Raw genomic sequence first — 27,905 nt, 5'->3', positions numbered from 1 at the left:
GCTGCAACTTTCAACCTTTGCAGAGACGCGATAGTCCCTGGTGGGACTCCAAGTCCCAGGGTGCCCTGTGACCTCATCGAGCTGCCTCAGGTGTGGGGGAGAAGCTTAACGTGCTCAAAAGCACTGCTGCCTTTCCCACGGCAAGGACACGCCCGGGCAAAGCCCGGCCCAAGGGCAGGCCCGTTGTTGCCCGTCATCGACAGGAAGAGACAGGGAAGGGCCACCCCCCTGTTACTACTGGTCTAGATCCTAAGTACCCACTTTGGGCTCAGACTCTATTGGTAGATCTGATGACTCAATTTAGAGCTATTCTAAAGAAAGAAGTTGCCCCTTTAGTTGTTCAACTAAATAATTTGACATCTTTTGGGGGTTCAATGCAACACAAGTCAGAGCCAATCCAAAACAATCCACATCGAGAGGGGGGTGTTCCAGTTGCCAGATAGATCCTACCAGCTGGGCTCCTCTAGACAATCTAGACAATAAGGTGACACCCAGGACACTCGTTCCCAATACTCAGTCGACCACTAACCAAGACACCAGCCGTACCCCTCAGCACCCCAGTGTACAGCGCGCACAAGAAAGGTCAATGAACACTATGATGAGGAAATCACACTGCGAGGTTGGGAATAATGCTATTATTGATACCATGCAGAGTACCCACCAAATTACCAATAATGTATTACGGCCAAGCACAAGCAGAGAAGAGTTAAGGAGGGCAGAGTGCCCAGTGGGCACGTTGGAAGCAGCTACCCAGCCACCCATAAATCTTCCACCAGCATCATCTCCCTATGTAATTATTTTGACAGGAGTACCACCACTCAATAATACCCAGAGGGAGTCACAACTAGAGCTGAGGAACAATAGTTTGTTTTGGCTAGCAAAGCATAGGCAGTTCCCCTATGAAAGGGCTGGGAAAATCTTAATGGTGCGGAGAGTTGATTGGGTGGGACCTAGTAAAAAAACAATCCAAGGGGATTGTGTGGTTATCAACTTTAAAAATCCCCTGATTGTACGTAGGCTTCTCACTCATACATCCAGATCCACAGAGCCCCACACAGAGGTGAGCGCTTTCTCGCTTGTCCATTTCTACTCTCACTGCTATAACCCTGGTAGGGCAGATCTAATCTCAGGTTATGACAGGCAGCCTATTGACCATTGGAACACTGACTATAGGCACCTTCCTATTAGACCTCTCCTATATAATCTGCCTGTATCCAACCGATTTTGGGCTCTGGAAGATGTGGACTGACTACCAGGGAAAGTGGGACTAAGCCATGTTAAGAGCACTCCGGCGCCCCCGGGAGGACGAGTGGAGCCAGGACATGGGGTTTTAAGCCTTCCCTCCCACCCAGAGATAGGCCCACAAATGCGGGCTCGGGTTGTAGCTACCTTCCAGGGGAGCAAGGGCCCTGTGGGCCATGTCATTTCCCAGGACCCATATCTCCCAGTTCTGCCCCTCCCAATAACATCACACTTGGGGCAAACCCTTCAATCGTAAATGCACACTGTACTGATCCCCGAGAGAAATCCTATATAAAGGCAGCAAGTAGAAGATCCTTTCCTGGAACGTGGCTGGCCACAAGGGTAAACTCTCCTGCCCTGATTGGGGACTCTTTGTGGACCAGTACATCTGCATGTTCCAGGAAACATGGGTAAGAGACGACTGCACAAGGGTGGGATTTGCGACATTCAATATACCAGCTGTTACAAGAGAAAGGGGCAGACCATCTGGGGGTTTATCCATCTGGGTCGGCTCACATGTGGGCTGTATAGCTAGTTTCCTGTACACTTCCTCCAGTGATATCCAATGCATAATGCTTAGCTTTTGAACTAAACTGAAGCTTGCCCTTAATAATGTCTATTCCCGACCTGTAAGTTTGAGCAAAGATTCACCAACCCTTGATGTATTAAACTCCTTTATTCCCACCGTTCCGTCTAATATGAGGCTGAGTCGGGGGTGATTTTAACTGCCAATTTGAGCCCCTCCCGGGCATTTATGATCTAATCTCCGACAAGGAGGACTCCCAGTGGGCTATTCCTGACCTGCAAATCAATCCGATTAAGACGTGGTCCTCCCTGGTACTCCAAATAAATGCCATTTTGCTAACCCACTCGCTGAGAGAGTGTAACAGCCGCACAATCTCTGATAGGCCAGGTAAATTAACATTTAATAGAATTGGCCACGCCTCTCTCCTGGTTTATATCCTGGTGGAGCCCAGATCATGGACCGGGGTCCTTGACTTTGCCGTCTTACCACGGCATGATAGTGACCATAACGCCTTGGCACTGGTATTGAAGGTGCCGGACTCAGGTATTCCCCCTGTTACAAGTCCCCCCCCCGAGAACAGGTCAACACTTACCAACAACAGAAGAAGAATTATGTGGGGGGTAATAAAGCAATCACCTGAGAAGTTGGGTGCTCTATATGTAGTAGTATTATCAGTCTTGCAAGAACTTAGTCGTTTTTTTGCTGATGGGGATAACTTAGCCACTAACACGATTAACCAAGTTGGAGAACTCCACAAAAGCTTGTCATCCAAATTAGCTGATATAGTTTACCCGCTAGTGCGCCCCAAAAAAAGAAAAACGGCAACCTAGTTGTGGTTTAACGACAATTGTCAAAAGGAAAAATGGGCACTGATAGCGGCTATCAAAGTAAAAAACAAGCTACTAACAAAATCTAGCAGGGCTCTATACAAAGAGGCTGTTTGCCAAGCAAAGCAGTCCTGGGAAGTGAACAAATGGGAGGACATAAAAAACACCCTATTGAACCGGGACATGAAGGAATTCTGGGCCATAGTTAGAACAGGTAGCAGGGATGGTAATTCAGCCATCGAGCCGAATATACCAGCAGAAAAGTGGGCAGATCATTTTCAGGCACTATAGACAATGGAATCAGATTCTGGCACCCACATTGGCAGTTACACTGCCACCCAAGGGGTCCCCTGTGTAGACACCGGCCTGGTAGCTGAGGTAACCACTCCCTCACCTTGGTACTCTGACGGAGAGCCTATTGGGATCACCCTCCTCGAGGTCTCTAAACCAATTAATAAACTTCCCGCAGGTAAAGCACCTGACTAGACAGTTTACTGGGGAATCTGTTCCGAGAAGAACCATCAATCTGGGGTCCCTACCTGTAGGTATTATTTAATGCTATAATGAACGGCATGCCGATTCCTGATACCTGGGCTGGGGCAGAAATTGTCCCAGTCTTTAAAAAGGGCTCTCCACTACTCCGTGCAAATTATAGACCGATCAGTTTGATCTACGTCACACAAAAATGGTTTGCTCGGGTACTCTTAGATCGAATTCAGGGGTGGATGCAAGATAATGATATTATAAGCCCCTACCAAGCCGGATTCAGCAAGAACACTTCCACCGTTGACCAAATATATAGACTTCAACTTTTACTTTGGAAAACTGTGACAATGGAGGGTGATAGCCTCTATTTAATTTTGATGAACCTGAAAACGTCTTTTGATCTGGTGCCCAGAGACAAACTATGGGGGGTACTAAGAGACTTGGGGATTCCCCTTTACCTTCTAAGCATGCTTATCGAGTTGCATGATGCCAACTATGCCTGAGTAAGATGCGGAAAAGGGGGAGAACTAACTTCAAGACTCCCAGTTTGCAGAGGAGTGAGGCAGGGTTGTGTGCTTACACCAACCCTGTTCTGCCTCTGTCAATGCACTTATTGCCCAACTTACTGAGGTTAGGGGCAACGATGCCCCAAGTTAGCAAACTCAAAGGTTCCAGCATTGATGTTTGCTGAGGACACCCTTTTGATGTCCAAGTCGCCGATGGGAATCCAGAGGATACTGGACAGCTTTGTCATCTTTTGCAATAATAGGGGGCTGGTGATTAATAACATGAAGACCAAGTTTATGGTTGTCAACCCAGCCAAGAAAATGCGACCTAATCCCCATTTAGATGGTGTTGCACTGGAAAGGGTTCCTGTATTTGACTATTTGGGTGTCACCCTTACTGAAAATAGGACTCAGGGCCACAAATAGCCAAAGCGAAGCTTAAACTAGCAAAAACTACTGGTGGGATTGCTAAATTACAGAGGGAATCCACCTATAAACCTATTGGGCCTATTACTGAAATATATACGGCTCAAGCAAGGGGAGCCACAAAGTATGGGACTGAACTCTGGGGACACTCTTCCTGCAGTCATCTAATCAAAGTTGAGAACAGTTTCTTAGGACAAATTCTGGGTCTCCCCACAGCACTCCGCTAATCCCCTTGCGGCTAGATTTAGGCTTAAGGCTGATGGGGGATGAAGTTGCCTTACGACCCCTAAACTTCTGGCGTAGGCTGTGGGTGACCCCGGAATTGGCAGAACAGGCAGAAACAAAAGAGCTACTAGGCCTTCCAGGGGTAGAGAAAAAAATTGCTTGGTTTGCACGCATAAAGGAAGAGTGTAGATGGATAGGCAAACCAACCCTCTGGAGTAACCCTGAAGAAACTTGGTCTGTTGTCTCACGTGCTGCACTGGTGAGAACCTATCGAACACACAAATTGGAAGTTATCCATGGGAATCCTGACCTAGGTGTCCTGACAGTAGAATTCCTTGCAGTGAAAGATGAGTATAAATTATAATCCTTTCTGGATGATATTCTGCACCTCCAGTTTAGATTCAGTACCCTTCCTTTGCAGGCCTTTACTTCCAAATGGTCTACATTAGCTCAACGTGGGTGCCCAGCTTGTAACCACCAGGAGGAGTCAGAGCTGCAGACTTTATTTTTTTGTCCAGGTTACAAATCGGCAAGACAGTTTTGGCTTATTCAGCTGTGTAGGAACATGGGGTTTGTGCATTGTCAGGAGGCACTTAGAATTCTGAAGTGTGACTCCTTTAAGCCCATTGTCTTTGCAGTCTCCCGTTTTTTAAATGCTATGTGGCGCCGGCGCTGGGCTTTTTTAGGAAAATAAAAAAAAAGATAATAATAACCATCCCAGTTGCTAGCGTATAGAGGTTTTTTTCTATTGCCCATAATAAGGAGAGAGGAATAACTTTTATCATTTTTGAACTGTTTTAGATTTTTAATCATGAGATGATTATTTTTAACTGAGATATTTTACGTTAACCCAATGTCGATATATTTTTTATTGCACTGATTTTATTACATTTGCTGCACATTGGCTGGTTCCTGCAATAGATCTGTCTGCCATTGTACCTATACTTGTGTTTTCCATTTCTTGTAGTATTGCACTTGCACTTTTCTGAATCTATTGGCTTTGCCTGCTGGCCTATGCAGCCAAATTTCTCTTGCACCCAAAGATGTTGCACTTTGATTCTTAAATCCCCATTCATTGTGTTTTAAACATACATTGTCATGCTTTTCATTGTATTGTGTGCACATGTTATGGTCTTAAAGACCGAAATAACGTTTTTTTTAATTGAATTGATATTGAGTGAAAGGACCATACTGTTCAAAATCCTCATACTCCCCTTCTGAATCCGTGTTTTGGCATTTGATATGTAGCTGAGAAGGGCTGTCAGCATAGCCAAAAGGACCCTCCTCTTCATCTGATTCCTCTTCTTCAAGGAGAAGTGCGGGAGGTAAAGGAGTCACCCTCCTTGGCGAAGTCATGATATGATGCTTTTTGAGTGAAATGTAAATTTTTTTCACCGTTGACGACGTCGTTGACGGGATCGTCGACAGGACTGTCGACGACGAAGAAAGAACCGTCGAGAAATAAATCACCTTCGTCGACGCCTTCGTAGTCGATATCATAGTCATTGTCGACATTGTTGGTGTCGTCACACTCGTCATTGACATCCTCTTCGATGTCGTCTTCGTCGACACCATCGATGCCGATACCATCGTCGGCGTTGAACTCGTCGACACAGAGCCCTGTGTCAGTATCGGTGACGGGGAAACCACCATCGACGGGGGTGACAGAAGTTGTAGAAGACTGTACCTTAGGCCTCTTAGTCGACAGAATCGATGATGCCGTCATCGACGAGAGGGTCTTCTTTGCAGATTTTACCTCAGAAGGTAACAATGAAGGCTTTTTGAAGGTCTTAGAAGCTTCAGGAGGAGATGTTGGAGGAACAGAGCTGGATTTCCTCTCAAGCCTTACTTCCTTTGAAAGTCCTTACCTCTCCTTAACACCTCAGTGAGGAGATTTGACCGGACTAAGACCTTCAGACCTGTCAGAGGTCTTTTTCAAGGCCTTACCAGGGCATATCTCAGAAGGTGAAAGAGAAGCTCTATCCCTTGTTACAGACCTTCTGGAAGAGGACACAGAAGATGTTTCATCGCTGTCACTGGACACTGGCTCCTTTCTTGATTTTAGCTTCTGAAGCCAGGTCAGAAGGCGCCCCTCACGATCACGCAAAGTCTTGGTAGGGAAGGTGCGGCATATCTTACAGTCTGCAGCTTCGTGGTCTGGGTGCAGACAGTAGATACAGTCCCTGTGCTGGTCTTCAATATATAACCTCTTTTTAGCACAGGTGGCACATGCTTTACAGAGGGCCTTCTTCTCTTTATCTGATATTCTGAATGAATTGAAGCAACTGTAGAACTAAGTTCTAGGAACAAAACTAAGCAGAGCTCAGTGGAGACTCCCTAGCACAACGTGCGGTAGAAAAAACTGAGGTTCTGAGCTTCTCTCAGGAGGGTTCCAAGGTGTGAGGCAAAGCGGATTGGCTGTTCATTTTGTTTGGTCTCTTTTACAGAAAGAGTTAGAAAGGATGCAAAATAGGAATGGGCCTATGCCTAGGTTCTGCTTTTTTTTTAAAAACAGATTGCATTCGTCTAGTTTCACATATATTACAGGACTCTGCACTCCAGAGACAACTGCACATTTCAAACATGCATTGATAATGACTTTGACTTTTACAGGTATTAACGAACCACAATATAACAAATCCTCCCCAACTCCCCCACCCAGATTGCCCCGATGCCACGTAAATCTGTCCATCACATAACATCACAACCAGAGATACTAGTCCCTCTGATCCATCCCATTCCTGCCCCCACCGTCCAAGAAAGTGCATGTGAATTAGGCCGGCAAGCGTATCTCAACTTCCTGTGGCGGATCCAATAAAAGACCCCGGTAGTCTGCCCACCGCTTCCATATCTTAAAGTGTTTGCACGGACACCCCCTAGCAAGGAAAACGGGTTGCTCCAACCCCATACAAAAGTCCAGCCCATTTTTCCATGCAGCCACTGATGGGGCCCCAGGTGTCTTCCAGGCCCTGGCGATATCCCTTTTTGCTAGTGTGAGGCCCAGTTGTAAGAGGTGGCGTTTATAAATATTACCCCCCACTCCCTCCATAACCTGCAGCAGGGCCAATTGCTGCGTGCAGGGGAGCTCCCATCCCAATACCTCAGATAGGCAGGAGTATATCCCTCTCCAAAAGCTGTTTAATGATAGGCAGCTCCAGACCGTGTGCATATGCCAGGTCTCCCCTGTCACCGTACCACCACTCACTGAGGACTTGTAAGTGTGAAGCTTGATAATACGAGAGGTCATCTGAGGACGCAAGACCCCCCACAGTAGGTAGATAGGAAGCATGTGCTTAAGGCCACCCTCACCTTTCCCCCCTCCCATAGAAACAGACCCAGGGCTGCATTCACTTGCTTAAACCATCGTTGTGAAATCTGGTATTGATGGTTCTGCAATTGGTAGAGGAGCCGGGGTAGCGCCACCATCTTAAAAATCGCCGATCTACCATATAAGGATAAGGGCATGCAGGACCATGTCTTAAGATCTTTGCCGGGTACGTTCCCACACCGGGGCCAGGTTGCGTTCCCAAGACACTTCCGGTATATCCAACAGGAATACACACAGATATTTCAACCCCCCCCCGCCGCCAGCTGAACCAAAGATGCCCATGTTCCCACTCTCGTTCGACCTCCCCCAGGACCCACAGCGTAGATTTACGTGGGTTCATATACAATCCCGAGGTTTCCCCAAAGATCTGTAGGATACGCATCAGCCGCGGCCCGTCTTGTCTACAGCTGTGAGAAAGAAAAGGACATCGTCCGAGTATAGTGCTATTCTATCTGATAGGCCTGGCGCCCACTCAAATCCCAGAATCTGAGCATCGATACGCACCCAGACTGCCAGCGGCTCCGTGGCGAGCGCAAATAGATACGGGGAAAGGGGGCAGCCCTGCCGCGTTCCCCTCTGAATAGAAAAGGGCCTGGAGAGCGCTCCCGCCACCCGCACCGACGCTGTCAAGTCCATGTAAAGTGGTACAAAAGGGGGTGGTGATGGACGGAGCATCTGAACCAATCAAACACTCACACCCAGTCATCAGATCTGGGTTTAATCCATCACCGTTCTTTAGCCCACTCTGCCACCCCAGTTCAGACATGGCTATATGCAAATCAGACTGACCCTGTGCCTCATGGGAACAGTCCAGCCCGAAATGCCAAGCCATGCCTTCCCTGGAAACAAGCTTCCGAGGACCGGTTTCTGGCATTACAGCCGTCTTCAGCCCGGCTTGCTTGAATCCAGTGGCAAAGTGAGCAAGGGACTCACGTCTGAGCATACCCTGCCACACTTATGGCGGCCAAAGCGGTACAAAAGGGAGTGGTGATGGACAGAGCATCTGAACCAATCAAACACTCACCCCCAGTCAACTGATCTGGGTTTAATCCATGACCGTTCTTTACCTCACTCCGCCACCCCAGTTCAGACATGGCCATATGCAAATCAGTCTGACCCTGTGCCTCATGGGAACAGTCCAGCCCGAACTGCCAAGCCATGTCTTTCCTGGACCGGAATCAAGCTTCCCAGGACCGGCTTCTGGCATTACAGCCGTCTTCAGCCGGGCTTGCTTGACTCTAGTGGCAAAGTGAGCAAGGGACTCACGTCTGAGCATACCCTGCCAACTAAGGGCGAACAAAGAAAAACCAAAGGTGGTGATGGACGGAGCGTTGACAATACAAATACTCACCCCCAGTCAACTGATCTGGGTTTAATCCATCACCGTTCTTTAGCTCACTCCGCCACCCCAGTTCAGACATGGCCATATGCAAATCAGTCTGACCCTGTGCCTCATGGGAACAGTCCATCCCGAACTGCCAAGCCATGCCTTCCCTGGACCGGAAACAAGCTTCCGAGGACCGGTTTCTGGCATTTCAGCCGTCTTCAGCCCAGCTTGCTTGAATCCAGTGGCAAAGTGAGCAAGGGACTCACGTCTGAGCATACCCTGCCAACTTATGGCGAACAAAGTGGTACAAAAAGGGGTGGTGATGGACGGAGCATCTGAACCAATCAAACACTCACACCCAGTCAACAGATCTGGGTTTAATCCATCACTGTTCTTTAGCCCACTCTGCCACCCCAGTTCAGACATGGCCATATGCAAATCAGTCTGACCCTGTGCCTCATGGGAACAGTCCAGCCCGAACTGCCAAGCCATGCCTTCCCTGGACCGGAAACAAGCTTCCGAGGACTGGTTTCTGGCATTTCTGCCGTCTTCAGCCCGGCTTGCTTGAATCCAGTGGCAAAGTGAGCAAGGGACTCACGTCTGAGCATACCCTGCCAACTTATGGCGAACAAAGTGGTATAGTAGCATGAGGTAAGAAAGAAATCTGGGGCCGAAGTTGAGTCTCCGCAGCAAGGCGAATAGATACACCCAGCTCAGGGAATCGAATGCCTTGTCCATGTCGGTCAACAACAGCGCCGCTGGTTGCCCCAATTGCCCGCTGGCCGCCACCGCCACATGTGCGCGCCTGATATTGTGTCTGGTCGCCCTCTGGGGCATAAACCCAGCCTGGTCGGGGTGCACCAGAGCGGAAATTTGTGGTAGAAGCCGGTTGGCCAACGCCTTGGCTAAGACCTTCGCCTCCTCGTTCAGGAGGAAGATGGGACGGTAGGACGCATGCTGCTCCGGAGGCCTGCCTGGTTTGAGGAACACAACCACCTTTGCGTGCATCCAGTCCGGGTGCAGCGAACCACGTTCCCGCGCCTCCTCCACCACCGGTCTAAAGTGTGGGGCCAGCTGTATAAAAAAAAATTTTTAATTCGCTTGGTGCCGGAGCCTTCCCGGGATTCAGTTCCCCCAGTGCAGTGCCCAGCTCCTCATCCGTCAGCGGCCTTGTCTAGTCGGTCCCGCACCTCATCTGAAACGGCCTTAGGTGGTAAGTCATCTATGAATTTAGCTATAACGGCGGCTGCGAGACATTCTTTCAGAGAGTAGAGGTCCTTATAGTATACAGCAAAGCTTTCTGCATTAGCCGGGGGCTCGATAAGCGGTGCCCCCGCTGGCCCTAGGACTCTCGGTAGGGCCTGGGAATGAAAGGCACCCTGGCATAGTCGATGCAGCATCTTGCTGGATTTGTCCCCCCATTGATACACCCTGCTACGCGTCGCCAGCCATGCTTGGGGGCTTCGTCCATTAATAGGGCTGCATAGTTTTGCTGTGCCAATATTAATTGCCGTCTAAATGGGACGCCCTCCGCTTCCTGGCTCCTACGTTCCAGCGCCTCCACTTCTGCCTCTACATGCAACAGTTCCTTCTTGCGCTCCCTATGCTCCGCCACACACCAGGAAATATACACCCCTCTTAGCGTGGGTTTTAGTGCCTCCCACAGTGTCGCAGCAGAGGAAACGGACCCCACATTAACTGCCAGATAATGGTCGATAGCATCAGTCAGACGCTCCCAGTAGTCATCTTTCTGCAAATGCCACACAGACATGCGCCATCTAGGCGGTTGTTGCCCTCGACCCATCTAAAGCGTAAGGGCCACTGGTGAATGAACCGACAAACCCCGTTGCAGAATATCAGCCGACACCACCCTGTGCACTATCACCCTGGGGGCGAAAAGGTAGTCGAGTCTAGAGAACGAATAATGGATGGTAGACAGATAGGTGTATTCTCGACGAGGTCCATGTATGTGCCTCCAGACATCTACCCAATCAAGTCCTGTCACTAGAGAGTGTAATTTCGTGGGAGGACCATTCTCTACTACACCCCCACTCCTCCATTTATCCCGACCCTGTTCCATGACGTCATTCCAGACCCCGCCCACAACTGAGAGCGTCTCTGGCATGTCCACACAGATAGTCATGAGCTACTCCACTAGATTCCATTGCAATGGCGGGGGAGCATAGACGCTACCCAATGTCAGAGCGTCATTCCCCACTTTGCCTCGAAATAAAAATGTATCGCCCCTGTGTGTCTGACCAGTGTTTCTCATGTGTATAGGGGACCCTACGGTGAATCAATATCGCCACTCCCCGCAAGCCCCTTTTGATGCCTGAGTGAAAAATGTGTTGGAACCAGTGGTCGAAGTGGGGACAGAAAAGTAGGGGAACTGTGGGCGGAGACTCAGGGGGCGGGAATAAGCAGAGGATTAGATTAGTGGGCGGAGTCAGAGGTGTGGCTAAAAATAGCAAAACATACCAATTTTTAGTGCATTTGGCATTTCACTGATCAGTTACAGCTTATAACGTTATTTAATTCAAACAATCAATAAACATGTTTATTTGAGGTTTAATATACAAGTTGTTTATATTTAATTCATTTACAATGTGGGACATGTTTCCAATCACACAATATTCCAAATACGCTTATAAGTGGAATCATAAGCCATTTGTTTCCGAGCCATGCAGTTTCTTTCATTGGCACTTCCTGCATTGCAAATCCCTGGTGAGTTTGCAATGCAAAATGGAGGCACCAATGGGTGAGGTGGACTGGCCTCAAGGGTTCTGTGTATCATCCCCAGATCGAGCCTCCCCTTCCCACCGTCATTCTGGCATCGATCAATGCCCTGCTTTATACATACCCATGTTCTGTCCTCTCTTTGCCACCATTACTTCCTGGCATCGCTCATTACCATACTTCTGGCATAGCAGGGTTGATATAAACAAAACAATGGCCCTAGACTATTAATTAACTTGACTTAATCCATTTGGTAATTTATAGATTAGAAATGCGATTCAATCTGCATTTGAGGAGTCAAGCTGCATGGGAGAGAAAGGTTATTGAATAGGCAATGCACACCATACCCACATTTCAAAATTTGTATTTATCATAAACGGAATAACACAGTTATTTACATTATCAAAAAACAATAATTCAAATACACGGCGCAAGGACTAAAAGAGCTATAGTCAAAGGTGAAAAGGGGTGCTCGAGTGATGAGAAGAAATGTAGAAAAGATTAAGGCATACGATTCAATTATTTACAAAAAACAAACAAGCGGTTTTGATTCCGCTAGTAAACTAGGCCTGTCCAAATTGTTCTTGGGGGAAAGAAAATGAAGGGTACAGGCACAAAAACTAAAAGTGTCGACGTTTCGACCCTGATGCTCTAGGGAGTTTCGCTTCCTCGGCTGCGGGTCTTCATCAGGACAAAGGGGGGGGGGAAGGAGGAGAAGTCTGGCCGTGATCACACCCGTTGTCTGGATCAGCCACCAACACAGCTGGGTAGGTGCGACTCCCTCCTGGCTGGTTAGGATTCACCTAGTTCTGGTTCAGACGGTCTCATATTGGAATTAACTCGTAGTATTAAAAAAAAGAGACCGATATCAAATGAAGCAGAGGTTTCCTACCGGCGCCTCCTGGGCAATCCGGTGATACGGGGAGTTATTAAGCCACCGTTTGTGTAAGTGATTCCAAACTTATGTTATAGAAATGGAATTGCCACTGGTTCGTTCCCGTGGGGACACAGGTAATGGAGTTGCCTGCGTGGTTATCTGCGTAGTTGTCTCGGGTCAGGATGTCGGGCATTAATCACCGGCAGTATTCCCAAACTGGGGAGGCAGGGTTGAGCCCTCCTCTTACCAACCTACATCTTGGCCTCACTCTTAACCCTGATTCCAGCAAACCCAGATCTGGCCTTCCCCACTCTCAATTCCTGCCATTGCACATTACTCTGCTTCTAACATACCCAGATCCAGCTTTGCTTTCGCCCACTCTCACTTCCTGGCATTAAACAAAATCCTGCTTCTGGCATAGCCAGGTTCAGCCCTACCCTTGCACCCTTAGCCTCTGGCATAGTCGTTAGTATGCTTCTACCATACTTAGATCGAACCCTCATCTCGTCACCCTTAGGTTCTGGCTTCGCTAACTACCCAACTCCTTGCATACAGGGTATATCCTTCCTGTCACCTTACTTCCTGGCATTGTCCTTTACCCTACTTCTAGCACCCCAGGATCAAACCATTCTGTTGCCACCCCTATTTAAGGCAACACTAATTACTTTACCTTTAGGATGTTAGGAGCCAGCTCTCCCCTCACCATCCTCACTTTCTAGCACTGCTCATTACCATGCATCTAGCATACCCAAATACAGCCCTCCCATCACCCCCCTTACTTCCTGGTACTCATTACCTTGCTTCTAGCATACCCAGCTTCAGCTCTTCCCTTACCACCTTTACTTCATGTTATAGTTTATTGCCATGCTTCTACCAAACTTAGATCTAGCCTTCATCTCGTCCTGCTTACTTTCTAAAATCACTCACTACAAAACTTGGAGGATACCCAGGTACAGCCTTCCTCTGACCACCCTTACTTCCTGGCATTGCTCTTTACCTTAGTTCTAGGAGTGATTCAGCCCTTCCTGTACCATCGCTACTTCCTGGCATTGCTAGTTACCTTGCTTATAGCATTACTAGAGTTAAACCTTATTTGCTAACCTTACTTCAAGGTATCCCAAATTACCTTACTTCTAGCATAGCCAGATCCAACCATCCCCTCACTACCCTTACTTTTTAGACATCATTACCCTGCTTCTAGCATAGACAGGTTCAGCCCTTCCCTTGTCCTCTACCTCCTTGCACCGCTTATTATTGCCCTACTCTAGAACACCCAGGTCCCACCCTCGTCTTGCCACCCTTACTGCCCGGAATCGTTCATTACCCTAGGTCTAGCCATAGTTGGATCTCGCCCTCCCTTCGGAACCCCGACTTCCCAGCATCATGTATTCCCCCAGCTTCTAGCTTACATGGTTAATTTCCCCTCTTTCCACCCTTACTTCCTAGCACCACTCATTTCCATGCTTCTTCATACCCAGATTCAGCCCTTTCTTCACCCCTCTGTATCCTGGCATCCCTCATTACCCAACTTCTAGCATACCCAGATCCTTCAATCCTCCTCAACCTTACCTCCCGGCATCGCTCATTACCCTATATTTAGAGTACCCAACTCTAGCCCAGCCTCCCCACCCAAACATCCTGGTATTACCCATTACCTTGCTTCTAGCATACCCAATTGTTCACCCTCACATCGTTCATTACCCTGCTTCTAGCGTCCCAACATTGAACCATTCCTCACCACCCATGCTCTCTGGAATTACCCTGCTTCTAGCATACCTACACCCAGCACTCCCCTCGCTACCCCTCACTTCCTAGCATATCATTACCCTGCTTCTAGCATACCCAGACCCAGCCCTCCCTCGCCACCCTCACTTCCTGGCAATGCTCATACCCTGTTTCTAGCATACCGACATCCTGGCCTCCCCTCGCTCCCCCTCACTTCCTGGCAACACTCATTAAACTTGTTCTAACATATTCACATCCCGGCCTTCCCTCGCTACCCCTCTCTTCCTGGCATCACTCACTACCCTACTTCTAGTATACCTGGATCCAGCCCTCCCTCGCCACCCAAACTTCCTGGTATCACCCATTACCTTGCTTCTGACATACCCACTTGTTCACCCTTACTTCCTCGCATCGCTCATTACCTTGCTTCTAGCGTCCCCACATCGAACGGTTTCTCACCACCCATGCTCTCTGGAATTACCCTGCTTCTAGCATACCTACACCCAGCACTCCCCTCGCTACCCCTCACTTCCTAGCATATCATTACCCTGCTTCTAGCATACCCAGACCCAGACCTCCCTCGAAACCCTCACTTCCTGGCAACGCTCATTACCCTGTTTCTCGAATGCCCACATCCTGGCCTCCCCTCGCTCCCCCTCACTTCCTGGCAACACTCATTAAACTTGTTCTAACATATTCACATCCCGGCCTTCTCTCGCTCCCCCTCACTTCCTGGCATCACTCACTACCCTAGTTCTAGTATACCTGGATCCAGCCCTCTCTCGCCACCCAAACTTCCTGGTATCAACCAATACCTTGCTTCTAGCAAACCCACTTGTTCACCCTTACTTCCTCGCATCGCTTATTACCCTGCTTCTAGCGTACCCACATCGAACCCTCCCTCACCACCCATGCTCTCTGGAATTATCCTGCTTCTAGCATACCTACATCCAGCACTCCCCTCGCTCCCCCTCACTTCCTGGCATATCATTACCCTGCTTCTAGTATACTCGGGCCCAGCCCTCCCTCGCCACCCTCATTTCCTGGCAACGCTCATTACCCTGTTTCTAGCATACCCACATCCTGGCCTCCCCTCGCTCCCCCTCACTTCCTGGCATCACTCATTACCCTGCTTCTAGCATACCCACATCCTGGCCTCCCCTCACACCCCCTCACATCCTGGCATCACTCATTACCCTTCTTCTACCATACCCATATCCTGCCCTTCGCTAGCTCCCCCTCACTTCCTGGTATTTCTCATTACCCTGCTTCTAGTACACCCAGATCCAGCCCTCCCTCACCACCCTCACTTCCTGGCATTTCATCCATAGACTGCAAACTGCCCAGGGGGCACATAGGGCGAGGGCATAAAAAAGACTTGAAGGGCATCAGCAGAGCCTCGGTACTGTAATTGCAGGTTAAGCTGCACGTCTGGATTGAGATAGGCAGGGACAGCAGTGTCGGGCCCCTACCAGCAGCACAGAGAGCAGTGGCAGATCGGGATAGATGCCCTTCGGTGGAGCAAAATGCCAACATTTTAGAAGAGTAAAGAGGGAGATTTGTTTAAAATAAACGGAAGAATGAATTTTCCCCATTGACTTCTGCAAAAGCAGAGGACGCAGGCTGCAGAAATAAAGCTGGTTTTGGCTTTAAAAGTTGGGCGTCTCCTGCCCAAATCGGGCCTATTGACATGTATGAATTTTAGATGCTCGCAGTGAGCCTGGCATGGGTGGTGCCGCCAACTGCACTGGCTTCTGAGCAGGGCACTACACAGTGAAAAAAATAACATAAAAAAACAGCAGATAAGAAAATTGACATTTTCTGTTTATTAAACAAAATGCACCAGGTATTTTATTCCCCCTACTTACTTGATGTTTGTGGAGTTCGGCTTCAGAGGTAGTCCAGGCTCCCCATGCAGGCCCCGGTTCAGAGAAAGGGCAGAGCTGTAAAGGAGGGGTCGGGGACCTCTGGGCTGGCACGGAGAGTAATTTCCAGGAGAGGCTGGTGGGGCTGGGTCAGCTTTTCAGTGGCTGGCTGGAGAGTAGATTCATAGCAAGTCACCCCCAGGTGGCGTCCGTCAGTCTGCTTGACACCAAAGAATCCTGATGTGACCATTGTCACAGGTTGCAGTGGGGGCAGGCAGGCAGTGTCCTCATAAATGAGGTGTGAATCACGGGGGCAGCCGCAGGGCCATCAGAGGTAGCCGCTTTCGCGCTATGCTACACTGATGGCCCTTTCAGTCTCACTTTGCAGGCCCCTTAGATACCGAGGGGAAGGGGAGGAGGTCCGGCGCCCTGCAGAGGCCTTCGTTAATAATCACGTTGAGTGGAAAAAAAAGGTGTCATTTTAAAGTATGCCTATTCCTACAGTCCCGGTGCTCTTTCAAAATCAAGAAGTAGGGGAACGGACTAGCATCATTTTTAGAAGTAGGGGCACGCCGTGCCCTTCCGTCCCCGCCCACTTCTAACACTGGTTGGAACCCATATCTCTGCAGACACAGGGCCTTAGTGCCCATTAAATGTGTTTCCTGTAGCAGGAGCACATCGGCCCCCGCCCGCTTGGCTTGTTAAAGTATGGCCCCGCGTTTGATCTTATCCAGAGCGGCACGAACGTTCCAGCTAACAATGCGCAGGGTACCAGGGGTCAGCCGCGTCCCATTCGATGTATCTGACATCCTGAGAAGCATTTATTACCTTGACGGATATGGGAGCTCCTCGGTGTGTGTGTTAACCTATTATTAAATATTAAATTTAATAATAAATGCCCTACCAGTGGATAGCACCCGCCTGTTGAAAACGGAGAACATGCACAAAAAGCTAAAAGAGTTTTAATCCACACCACCGGAGTAACATTTCGGTTCATTATTTAGGTCGGTGTTGAATTGCAACAGTAATTGACTTGCAAATGGCTTCAACGATCACATGTTCATATAAAGTGAAACAGTTCATGCACTATGGCTTGAGATGGTGCACGATTCCGTTCAGCCTTTACTATGTTATTGCATTATGGGAAATGGAGGTTGGTTTACTGAATCACGTTTTTTTCAAAGTACGTTTTTTTCAAAGCACCTTGGGTGTTGGGATCAGTTAATTAGCGGGCCAATCAGGAAGTACTAGGGGAATTCAAATTGGTTAAAAGTGGGTGGGTGAGTGTGGTGAATAAGGACTTTTCAGAATGGAGATGAGGATTAGTGTTTCGAAACACTTGTGGCAGGTACGGGAACATCCGTAGGTGAAGCAGTAAGGTGAAAGTAGTGACTATCATTCAGTTGTCGAGGGGATGGAGGGAACGTACATAAGTGGAGATAGAGACTCGTGGAGAGTGGAGATTAGTTGGGAAAGTATGAGGATTGTAGCACGGAAGGGGGACACTGTTGTTGATTGGATTGCAGCGTGTAAAAGAAGAGGAGTGACGAATCATGGCATATGCATATTTGTACCGAGTAAAAATCGGACATTTCCTGATAACATCAAAACAGTCAAGGGAGAGAGGCGGGGGGACGGATTGCATTGGAATATGGGTGTGTTATCTTGACACTGGGTGATTATAACATTGTTGACACAAAGGCTGATTTGGAGGAGAGTGGTGCGTGTTGTAATGCCAAATAACTTTCTGGTTAACCGCAGATGATCACACGATGAATGTTTAGTCAAATGTTTAATTATGAACAAAAGTGGTAATTGGTTATTGTTTTATTGTTGTTTACTGTGACCCCCAACGAAGGGCGCCTGTTGCCCGAAATGCATTGGGTTTAGAAAATAAACACTGCCTTTTAAATGAACTCTGCATTTATCGTGTTTTTACAAGAGGTCCGGAGGGGCACAGTCCGAACATCAGAAGTATGGAAAATGGCACAGATACCCGTGTGTGGATTTAAATACTAAGAAGTATAATGAAAAGAGGAGGAAAAGATGGATTATGTGGAACATAGTGACTAACGTGGAACAATGTAAAATGATGATTGCCAAACAGGGCGCAATGTAGCAGTGCGATTGGCAGGGGTGAAACTACGCCCCATACTATGCAGTTGTATTGTCCTGGGTGTCGTTTGGGCACGCACCGCACCAGTCTGCACGCATTCTGAGAACTTTAATGGTTTATTTTGTAAAAGAATGATAAACTGGAGTGCATCCAAATCCCATAACTGTACATCTAACCTGTGTTAACCCATTGTGGACATGCAATCTAGTAACAAAAACAACCCCTCTTCCCGCAACAAACCCCCCTCCCCATTATACCTCAAGAACGCTGAAGTATCTGTCGCGGCCGCATAGGAAGCGAATCCCCAACCGGGGGACAGGAACTGTACCGCCCAGTGGATCCTCAACTTACAACCCATGCCCCTCGGGCATTTCCCCCACCACCAGCAGCCTGGCAGAGAGACCAGCCCAAATCCAAGCCTATCCGGCAATTAGTCCGAGGCCCTGCAGCCCCAAACGGACCTGAGGATCAGTCCGCAGAAGCCTGTCTTTCAGAGGCCGAGCCCCCCCCGGGAGAGGGCGACACTGGACTGGAAACGACGCCTGGACCGCAAAATCCTGCCGCCCCTCAGCTGGCCTCCGGGCCACCTCGCTCGAAGACAAATCTGATTCCCTACCAGGTGGTGTATGGACTCTCAGGCGAGCAGGAAACAACAGGGCATACGGGAGCTTGAGGTCTCGGAGGCGGGCCTTCGCCGCAAGAAACGATTGTCGCTGCTGCTGCACCAGTCGTGTGTAATCCGGGAATATAAGGATGCATGCATTATTATTGCTAAGGGGTTGTCATGCCTGCTTCAAGATAGTGTCACGGTCCAAGTAGTTTACGAGTTTTGCTATGATTGGTCGCAGGCGAGCCCCTGTGTGCCCGCTCCACCACAAAGCAGCGGGAGAGTACATCTGAGGGGGAGCCAGCTCTCCAGCCACAGTGTCAGGAAACGTTCCACGTGTCCCCCTTGCATTCCTCCGGGAATCCAACAAAGTGGAGGTTGTGGTGCCGGGCATGCCCTTCGGCATCCTCTACCCGCATCGCCAGTCCCTTCTGGATTGTTTCCATGGCAGCAACCTTTTTCTTCAGTAAAGTGATGTTGTCTTAAACTCCGGAGATGCGGGTTTCGGCCTCGGTAATGCGCACTACTGTATTATGCAGATCTTGTCTCAGCAGCATGACATCCAAGCCGACCGCACCAAATTTGGCGTCAAGCATATCCCTGTACTGGGTGATAGCAGCCAGGAGTGTTGCATTATCTGGCGCCGGCCCCTGCTGTCCCGATGTCACAGCCGCCGCTCCCGCACCGATGAATTTGTCTATTGGGCCCTGTTTGATCTGGGCCCCACCTCCCGTATCTCACGTCATGTCTGCCAACAGGGCACTCAACACAGGCACCAGAGGGCGTCAGATGCGATGCACACCAGCGGGCTATTGTGGTCTGAGCACGCAGCCGCGTGGCTCACCCCCAGGAAGGTCTCCCACCCTCCCCTTGCGGCCCGACACGACCGCCGAAACCCCAACATGCACCAGCCCTTATCAAGCGCAGAAAGGGGGGGAGAAGGGGAATTCTGCAGAGTGTATCTAGGCGTCCCACACCTGCGTGCACACAATGGCTCCACGTCCGCTACAGGGACCTGCAACAACCCTGGCACCACTGGGAGTCTCACTCGTGTCTGGGACCAGCAAGCTCACCTCCAACACAATCTGTTTTTGTGCTAAAATATGGCTCGGAATCACTAACGCGGTAAAACGATAGATGAGCATCTCGTCACCTTAATCCAGATGCGTTAGGAAGCAGACTTTTTAATAGAAGTAATAGATATCTGTGCACCATCGCAGTTATACTATATATATTGTTGTGCTAATAAAGAATCACCAACACGGTAAAAACGACAAACCATGTTTTTTCCCCGCTTAATTTCAACCGGGGTCGAGTCTGTTCACCATTGCAAGTGTGCGCCTATTGGCTGCATTAAAAGCACTGACATCTAGCTGCTGCCTGGTTTCCCATTACCGCTCCTGGCCTCGCGGTGAGTCACTCGAGTAAACGGAGTGATGGGCTGATGAGTAGCGAGGTTTCTTTCCCGCTTGCATTTCTCCATTCTTCGGGTAAGCCTCAGATGAATCATTAATCATCCCCCTGTCCATGCGGAGGTTGCTAGTGTTTATTTTAAAGCGCTCCTCCTGTCTATTTTGTCCCACAGGGACGCAGGAAAAACCAGAGAGGAAATTTCGAGCGCCTTTGAAGAGGCAGCATTTCCAAGCAATAATTTTGAAGTGAAAAGCCATTGCGAGCGTAAACGCTTGTTTCACTCTTTAATGGTGAGTAAAATAACGAAATAGTGGCTTTAGATGCCATTGTGATATGAGAGATGTTTTTTGTAAAAACAGTATTTTCTCGCTCTTTTGTTAATTGCAGATGAGACATTTTTCAGTAGAAGCTGTTTTCCATATAAAATAACATCTAGGAGCGCCGCAGCGTGAATAGGTGAGCCTTTGACTAGTGTTACATTGGTTGGTTTTGAATAAGGAATGTCAGGAATGATTAAGGCCAGCCCTGAGGTTGGTAGGTTTGGTTGGTTCTCCGGTGTGTGATTTGTCAATTTATGTGTTTTTAACCCGGCTGGGTAGTGTTTGATGTTCTATTAATTCAGACACTTGTGCTTATATTAATTAAGGTTTTGGGTGGATTATAGCCAAATACAGTCCACTGTCTTACAAATGCCTAATTTACTTTTAGGATCACGCTCTCTTGACATTAGGAGCCCTTGGCCCAACAACGGTATCAGACGGAGCCATTAGAATCATCGTGCTTCGTGTAGGTAATTTGGTTTGGCTTTAATGAGCCTCCATCTCTTCCTTTAAGAATATATTAATTCTAATTAAGTCTCTCCCTTATAGGTGCCCTTGTATACTACCCCCACACCCCACTATCACCCGTCCTGAGGAAGACCCCGCTGTAGGGCAATAGCGTCGCCTGCTCAACTGGGGTCGAAACGTCGACATACTGTTATCTGCTCTTACCTGTTGGCAAACTGTTCATTTGTGACTGTGCCAGCCATTAACAGGATAGGATTGTTTTATTTTATGAGTTGATACATGACAATGTGTAAATGTCTAATGTGGTACTACATGTGCAAATACTGATGAGACCGCATACTATGTTATTTCTCTATGACTAATTTGAACCTATGTTGCACAAATTTCCTTCCTTCACTCCCCCCTTCACGCTTTTCTCTGGGCTTATCATGAAATGCTTTAAATTATATTATTGTAAAAAACTTGGTAATTAGTTTTCAAAGAAGGATGTATATTAAATAACATTCTTTGAAATTCATATTGATGAAGTGAATTTTGTCAAACTGTTGATTTTTGTGTTTTAATTTGTTCCTTCTGGGACCCCTCCTCATATATCATTGATTACCCAGGTCCCAGTACTAGTGGGTGGACCCATTTATTATAACACCTCCAACGCCACAGCAGCAACTCAATATGGCAGTCTGTACCCCTAGCAATGTACCGCCTTCAAATCCAGCAGCCGCCCACCGGTCAAAGCCACACCGGGACGTCGTCGGAACCGAGCCCAGCTCCAGGACAGGCCTCAGACACTGCTCTGCCCTATCCAACAAGCTCCAGGGCCTTATTCTTAGCAAAGCAGGCCTTCCGTTGCTCCTCCACTCTGGGGCACCTCCCCCCCCCCCCCCACGTCTCGACACAGCCGCCGAATATCACCGCTCGTATAGTGTGCAGTAGATCAGGCGATAGGGGGGGGAGCAACACTCACCACGGACATCACAATTGTCAGCGTGTGGGTCCCAGGCATCACAACGGGCTTCTGTCACCCTCAAAGGTCCGCACGGCCGCCCCCGGGCTGCACAATATGGCCGCCGGCTCGCCGCCACAACTACTGCCGCGATCCCCTACCTCCGTGGTCCGAGACCGCCACCGACACTCACTGCAGTCCTTCTCAATATTCGGAATCCTTGGCCTCGCCACTTGGGCTCCACTCCACCAGATAGTCGCAGCGGTCGCTGCTGGTCTCGCTGCCAGCCCGTCAGCCGCTCCGCCGCCTGAGCCACTCCTCTGTCCAGTCAAGTCAGGAGACTCCCCGGGTCGGTCAGGGCGCCTCTCTCGGCGATCGTATCTTCACCGCTGCGCCTTCCCCCGAGTCAATACTTGCCCTGGGGGGATGTCACCGCCTCCTGGTGGCGTTCGGTCCGTGTTAATACCGACACGAAGTCGGATAGGCAGGATCAGTGTACAGGATGATGTGTGCCTGGACGGAGCGCACTCAAGACACGACCGCCATCTTCGCTGGCCAAGCCATGCCCCTCCTATTGCTTTTTTATGTATACCAGGGGACTCCCATTCCGACGTTGGGGAATGATACAAGATACAAGCATGGGAATCTATGAAAGTTCCAATACTAGAGTAAAAACAAGTACCTCACACCCTTTACACAAAAAGAGATGTTTCTCCCATATTATTTGTAAAGACAGTATTGATAGGGAGAGATTAGTTGGGGAACAAACGTATCGAATATAGTTGAAAATGCTACAATGGTCTTCTTTAGAAAGTGTACCACTGTGCTATTTAAAAATACGGATTTCCTAATAGATATTCAATATACATGGGTATAGTGTTTATCCTGATCAGGGTCAAGGGAGGGGTAATTTTATGGGTGGCTGAAGAAATATTGGAGGGATATGGATATTTCTGCTTAGAAACAGAAATGAGCATTAAAATACCAGGTATGTTGGACAATTATGACATTTTCAGAAGCCCGTCCATACAGGAGGAGGGGCTTCTACAGGAACTAGGCAGCGCAGGGAGAGGGATTGTGTATGAATTGAAGGGGATGTGTTTCTCTTGGGGCCAGGCAGAATAATCAGGGACTGAAAGTTTAAACTAGAACCCGTTTAGCTCATCGCTCTGTCACTCCTTTCAACAACCTCCCATCACTGCAGACCTAGTAATATCACTCTTTATACTGCTCATAAGAAATGGATCTTTTGCAAATGAGCACACAACTGACTTGGTGTTTGTAATTGATTTTTTACAAAAATTCACAATTTACGTACTCAATAACTACTTATTAACAATGAATTTGTACACTTAATAGTCGAGGTAAAAAGTGAGGTTCATCAAAAAGAAAAATAAGTCTAACCACTTACCCCTGGGACAAGATTGACTTAAAGAAGTCCTGTGAGCAATTTCGTCATCTAAAAAACACATTCAAACAAATAAACAGATTAAGACAATGTAGCAATATCAGATACTGTAAATAACAAAAACAAAACTGCCGGTCATGCAGCAGCCAACACTTCACGCAAATAAGCATGAAGATAGTACAGCACTGTGCCCTGATGGTGAAGCAATGCATTGCCATGCAAATGAAACAATTTTATGACCAAATTAGTTACTCAAGTATGAAGGTAAGTGGGATTTAAGAGTGCTGTAGGGGTACAGCTTCTGACATGGCTAGTCCTCACCCCAAAGACTACATGTGCAGGCCCGGATATTGACATTCTTTATCTCTTTGCCATAGAAGGAAATCGTATAAAGAGTCTGACTTTACAGAGTACTGCAGGTTTATTCAACATATGGTTTCAGAAAGCATGTCTGAATTACTTACCAGTAATTGTATTACTCAGAGTCCTATTTCTTCACTTGCAACCACTGCATGTGAGGCCCCCCTGCCTCACAGATACCAGTTCCACATAGTTAAACTCAATAAATGGCCCTCCAACTGGCACATCTCCTGTTAGTAAAAAGCTCCAACCAACAACCATTGTCAGTTGTACGATAGGTATGGCGGGACGGGCCATGGCTGCAAGCGAGGGATAGGACGCAGTGTAAAGCAATCACCAGTAATTCAGACATTACCGCCTTGTCCATTCCCTCACTTGCAGCCATTACATGTGAGAAGTTGCAAACAATACACCATAACAACTGACAATGCATGCTTAACACACAAACCAAAAGGATTCCCCCATTTCTCTTAGAAGAAATATACAAGATAGCCAAATACATCATTTATACATTGGACTTCAGCAAGTCTATAATGTTTTGTAAATGTGGAGGAATCAACCCATGTCGCACTCTGACAAATTTCTCCAATTGAAGCCCCCTGCAGCTCAGCCAGTGTAGGAGCCATACTCTGGGTAGAACTACCCTGAACCAAGAACGGGGGAACCTGGCCCTGCATCTCATTAGCCTTAGAGACCAACAACCTGATCAATCCACTCAATGTAGCTGTAGTTGGTTTATCCCCTTTCCTAGCAAGGCTAAATGTCACAAACAGACTCCACCTTACGAAAGGGCAGAACCTTTTGCAAATAAACCAGCATTGTTCATCTGACATTCAGGCAATGCAACCTTTCTTCCTCAATATAACTCGGAGAAGGTATACTTTCTTACCTGTAACTCCAGTTCTTTCGTAGGGGTACTTCCATGATAGTCATAAGTGTTGAATAGTCCTGCCCGCCTGCAGGGACCCCAGAGCACTTTTGCCAATATATCTTCTTAAGTGTTGAAGTTCGCCTTTCTTTAGTAAGTTATAATGCAGCCTATATGAGTAGGCTACATGGATCAAAATTCTTCATCCTGAAGGAACAAAAGGGGAATATCCAAGGAAACATGCACCTAATGCATGAACATCTTTGTAAGGTCACAGAAAAAATCCTTCACAAACCCTTTTGCCATGAGAGAAGGATGAAGATGTGCAGGGCAATGTAGCCCATAGGCTGCTATTATGAAGAAAGAAAAAGGAGACAGTGTCTTTAAGAACTGTGTGACCTCCAATATTCCATCATGCTCAGCCAGAGTTAGTTACCTCTGTTTTTTGTAGGCTGTACTAGCTGAATAATAGCGGAGCATTAAAGTATCTGTCTAATCCACCGGGGAGGGAGGATGGTTTCTGACTATCATGGAAATACTCCTATGAGAGAACAGGAGTTAGAGGTAAGAAACTATATCTTCTCTCAGGGGATTTCCATGTACAGCCATAAGAGTTGAATAGAGTAACAAGCCCATCCCCCCTGAAGCAGTGGAGTACAAAGAAACAATAAGAGAGTTAGATAGCTAAGCAAAGAGATTTCTGAGGGATGCCTGTCCCACTTGAGGATCCGATCTACCATCAAAGTCAAGACAGTAATGGCTAGTGAATGTGCGGACTGACCTCCATGTAGCAGCTTTGAAACTATCTGCCAAGGGAATATTTCGCATTAAAGGCAGAAGTGCTGCCTTGCCCCTAGTGGAGTGTGATTTGGGTTTGCCAGCAAGAGTCTTATTAGCTAGCCGATAGCAGAATAGGATGCAGGCGACATCTGACTATTTGGCTATTTGGAGGTAGGCAGACCTGTGCGAACTGGGCCATAATTGATGAACAATTGTGATTTGTTAGATAAAATTTTAAAACTCTACGTATATCCAGAGTGAAGGGCTCTCTCCGCTGGAGTGGATGGATTTTGAAAGAAAGTGGGTAAAATCTGGTTAACGTGAAAATAAGAGATAACTTTAGGGAGGAACTTGGGATGGATCCTCATCACTACTTTAGAAGAGTGGAAGACTCTGTATGGCTCATCAGCACAAAGGGTCTGTATCTCACTAAATCTATGGGCAGATGTTATAGCCACAAGGAAAGCAGTTTTCTTAGTGAGATGTCGAAGAGATGCATTATGTATAGGTTCAAAAGGTGGTAGCATCAGACGTGAAAGAACCACATTGAGTTCCCATTGATTAGAGGGGCATCTAACAGGGGGAAAGACCTTCCTTAACCCTTCCAGGAAATCTTTGATAACCAGGACCCTAAAGAACGAGGTTTGTGCAGGACTTTTCCTGTATGCCGTGAGTGCAGCCTAGTGGACATTGATGGAAGAAAATTGCTGGGCAGATTTAGCAAGGTGCAACAAATATGGGAGAATGACATTCTCCTGCAAGATGTGGGGTCTATTTGTCTGGATGAACACCAGATACAAAATCTCCTCCATTTGAAGGCATAGGCAGATCGTGTGGAAGGTCACTTTGCCTCCTTAAGAATCTCCATACAGACCTGTGGTAGGTTCAGGTGGCCATACTGTACTTTCTCAGGAGCCATGCAACTAAATTTAAGGAGGAAAGGTTGGGTTGTAACATTTGTCCTCCGAATTTCGTTAGAAGGTCTGGCCTGCATGGCAGCCTGAGATGTGGATGGAGCAACTGGTGAAGAAGGTCCAGAAACCATAATTGCCTCGGCCACGCTGATGCGATGAGGAATATCTTGGCTGTTGTGGTTGAAAGTTTGAGCAGGACTGCCAGGATCCGGGGAACAGGGGGAAAAGCGTAGAGAAATTGGTTGGACCAGTTGATCCATAGGACATTCCCCAATGACCTTGAATAGTAAAATTTGGCGGCAAAGTCGCTGTATTTTTTTTCTTTCTGCTGTGGCGAAAACGTCTGTAGAAGGTATGCCTCACAAGCTGACAATATCTTGCACAACATCTTCGTTCAATTCCCACTCGTGGGTTTCATCCAGAGCCCTGCTGAGCGTATCTGCTTGAACATCCTGAACGCCTGGAAGGTGAGTGGCGGTTATCTTCAGATTCATGGAGAGGAGCCAAGGCCAGATCGTCTGTGCCTCTTGTGACAGGGCTCTGGTCCTTGTCCCCCCCTGCTTTTTCAAGTAGTACATGGTGGTTGTATTGTCGGTATGAAGAAGCAGGGTGTTGGTCGTGAAGGACGGGCAAAAAACCTTGAGGGTCAGATGAACTGCGCGGAGTTTGAGAAGGTTGATTCATATGTCCTCTCCTTCGGAGACCATGCGTCATGTATTTGCAGGTGACCTATGTTTGCTCCCCATACAAGCAGAGAGGCATCCCTTACGATGGTCTGTGTTGGATCCTTTAGGTGAAATGGCATCCCTTGCAGGAGACTGCTCGGGGAACACCACCACTTTAGTGACCTGATGGCATGAATGGATAGGGTGATTCTGTCTTCCCAGTTTCCTGATAACTGGTCCCACTGGTCTTCCAGACATTCCTTGAGAGGGCGCATGTGGAGGCAAGCTTTGGGAGTCAGAAATATGCAGGAGGCCATTAAGCTGAGAAAGGAAGGAGACTATGCGGACTGTTGGATGGCACATTCATTAGACAGTACAACATTTCTGGTGAAGGGATAAGCGTCATTCCTCCTAAGTGTGTCAATGGTAGCTCCTAAGTAGCAACTTATGGACTGGTGCTGGCGGGGACTTGAATAAGTTGACTTAGAGACCCAACCAATGCAGGAGATCGCAAGTCTATTGAAATGTAGTTGGGCTTCTGGGAAGTTGGACACCTTGACTAGCCAGGCGTCCAGATAAGGGCAGACAACGATTCTGTGCTTTTGAAGATTTGCTGTCAGCATAGCCATGCATTTGGAGAGCATCATGGGTGCTGACTTGAGACCAAACGGTAGGAAGGCATATTGGTTGTGGCCTTGCCCCACAAAGAATCTTAGGAACTTCCATTGCTTCTTTGCAATTAGAATATGAAAATAGGCATCGTGCATGTTGATGGAGCAAAGCCAGTCTTCCTGGTGAAGCTGAGGGTATATTGGTGTAAATCTAGCATCCTGAACTTTTCCTTTCGGGGGCGGAGCTTGACCGAGAAGTAACATGTACACTCAATAGAGAGGCTCTGCCGAACGGATTCCTACATCCGTCTAAATCCTGCACAGGCACCGCATTAA

General features: G+C 47.9%; 1 protein-coding gene across 18 annotated transcripts in view; it reads right to left on the bottom strand.

The window, feature by feature from the left end:
• LOC144826666 (mucosa-associated lymphoid tissue lymphoma translocation protein 1-like) overlaps window positions 1-27,905 on the bottom strand; it is a 1,784,778-nt gene that overhangs the window by 596,577 nt on the left and 1,160,296 nt on the right. For all 18 annotated transcript variants that reach the window (XM_078685246.1, XM_078685243.1, XM_078685249.1 and 15 more), the window contains one exon: window positions 23,375-23,422. In XM_078685246.1, coding sequence (XP_078541372.1) covers window positions 23,375-23,422 — 48 coding nt within the window. The remainder of the gene's footprint in view (window positions 1-23,374; window positions 23,423-27,905) is intronic.

Source organism: Lissotriton helveticus, chromosome 3_2 (assembly GCF_964261635.1).
Source record: "Lissotriton helveticus chromosome 3_2, aLisHel1.1, whole genome shotgun sequence".
Classification (NCBI taxonomy): Eukaryota; Metazoa; Chordata; class Amphibia; order Caudata; family Salamandridae; genus Lissotriton; species Lissotriton helveticus.
The sequence above is the reverse complement of the archived record's forward strand: the minus strand, read 5'-3'. Positions and strand labels throughout refer to the sequence as shown.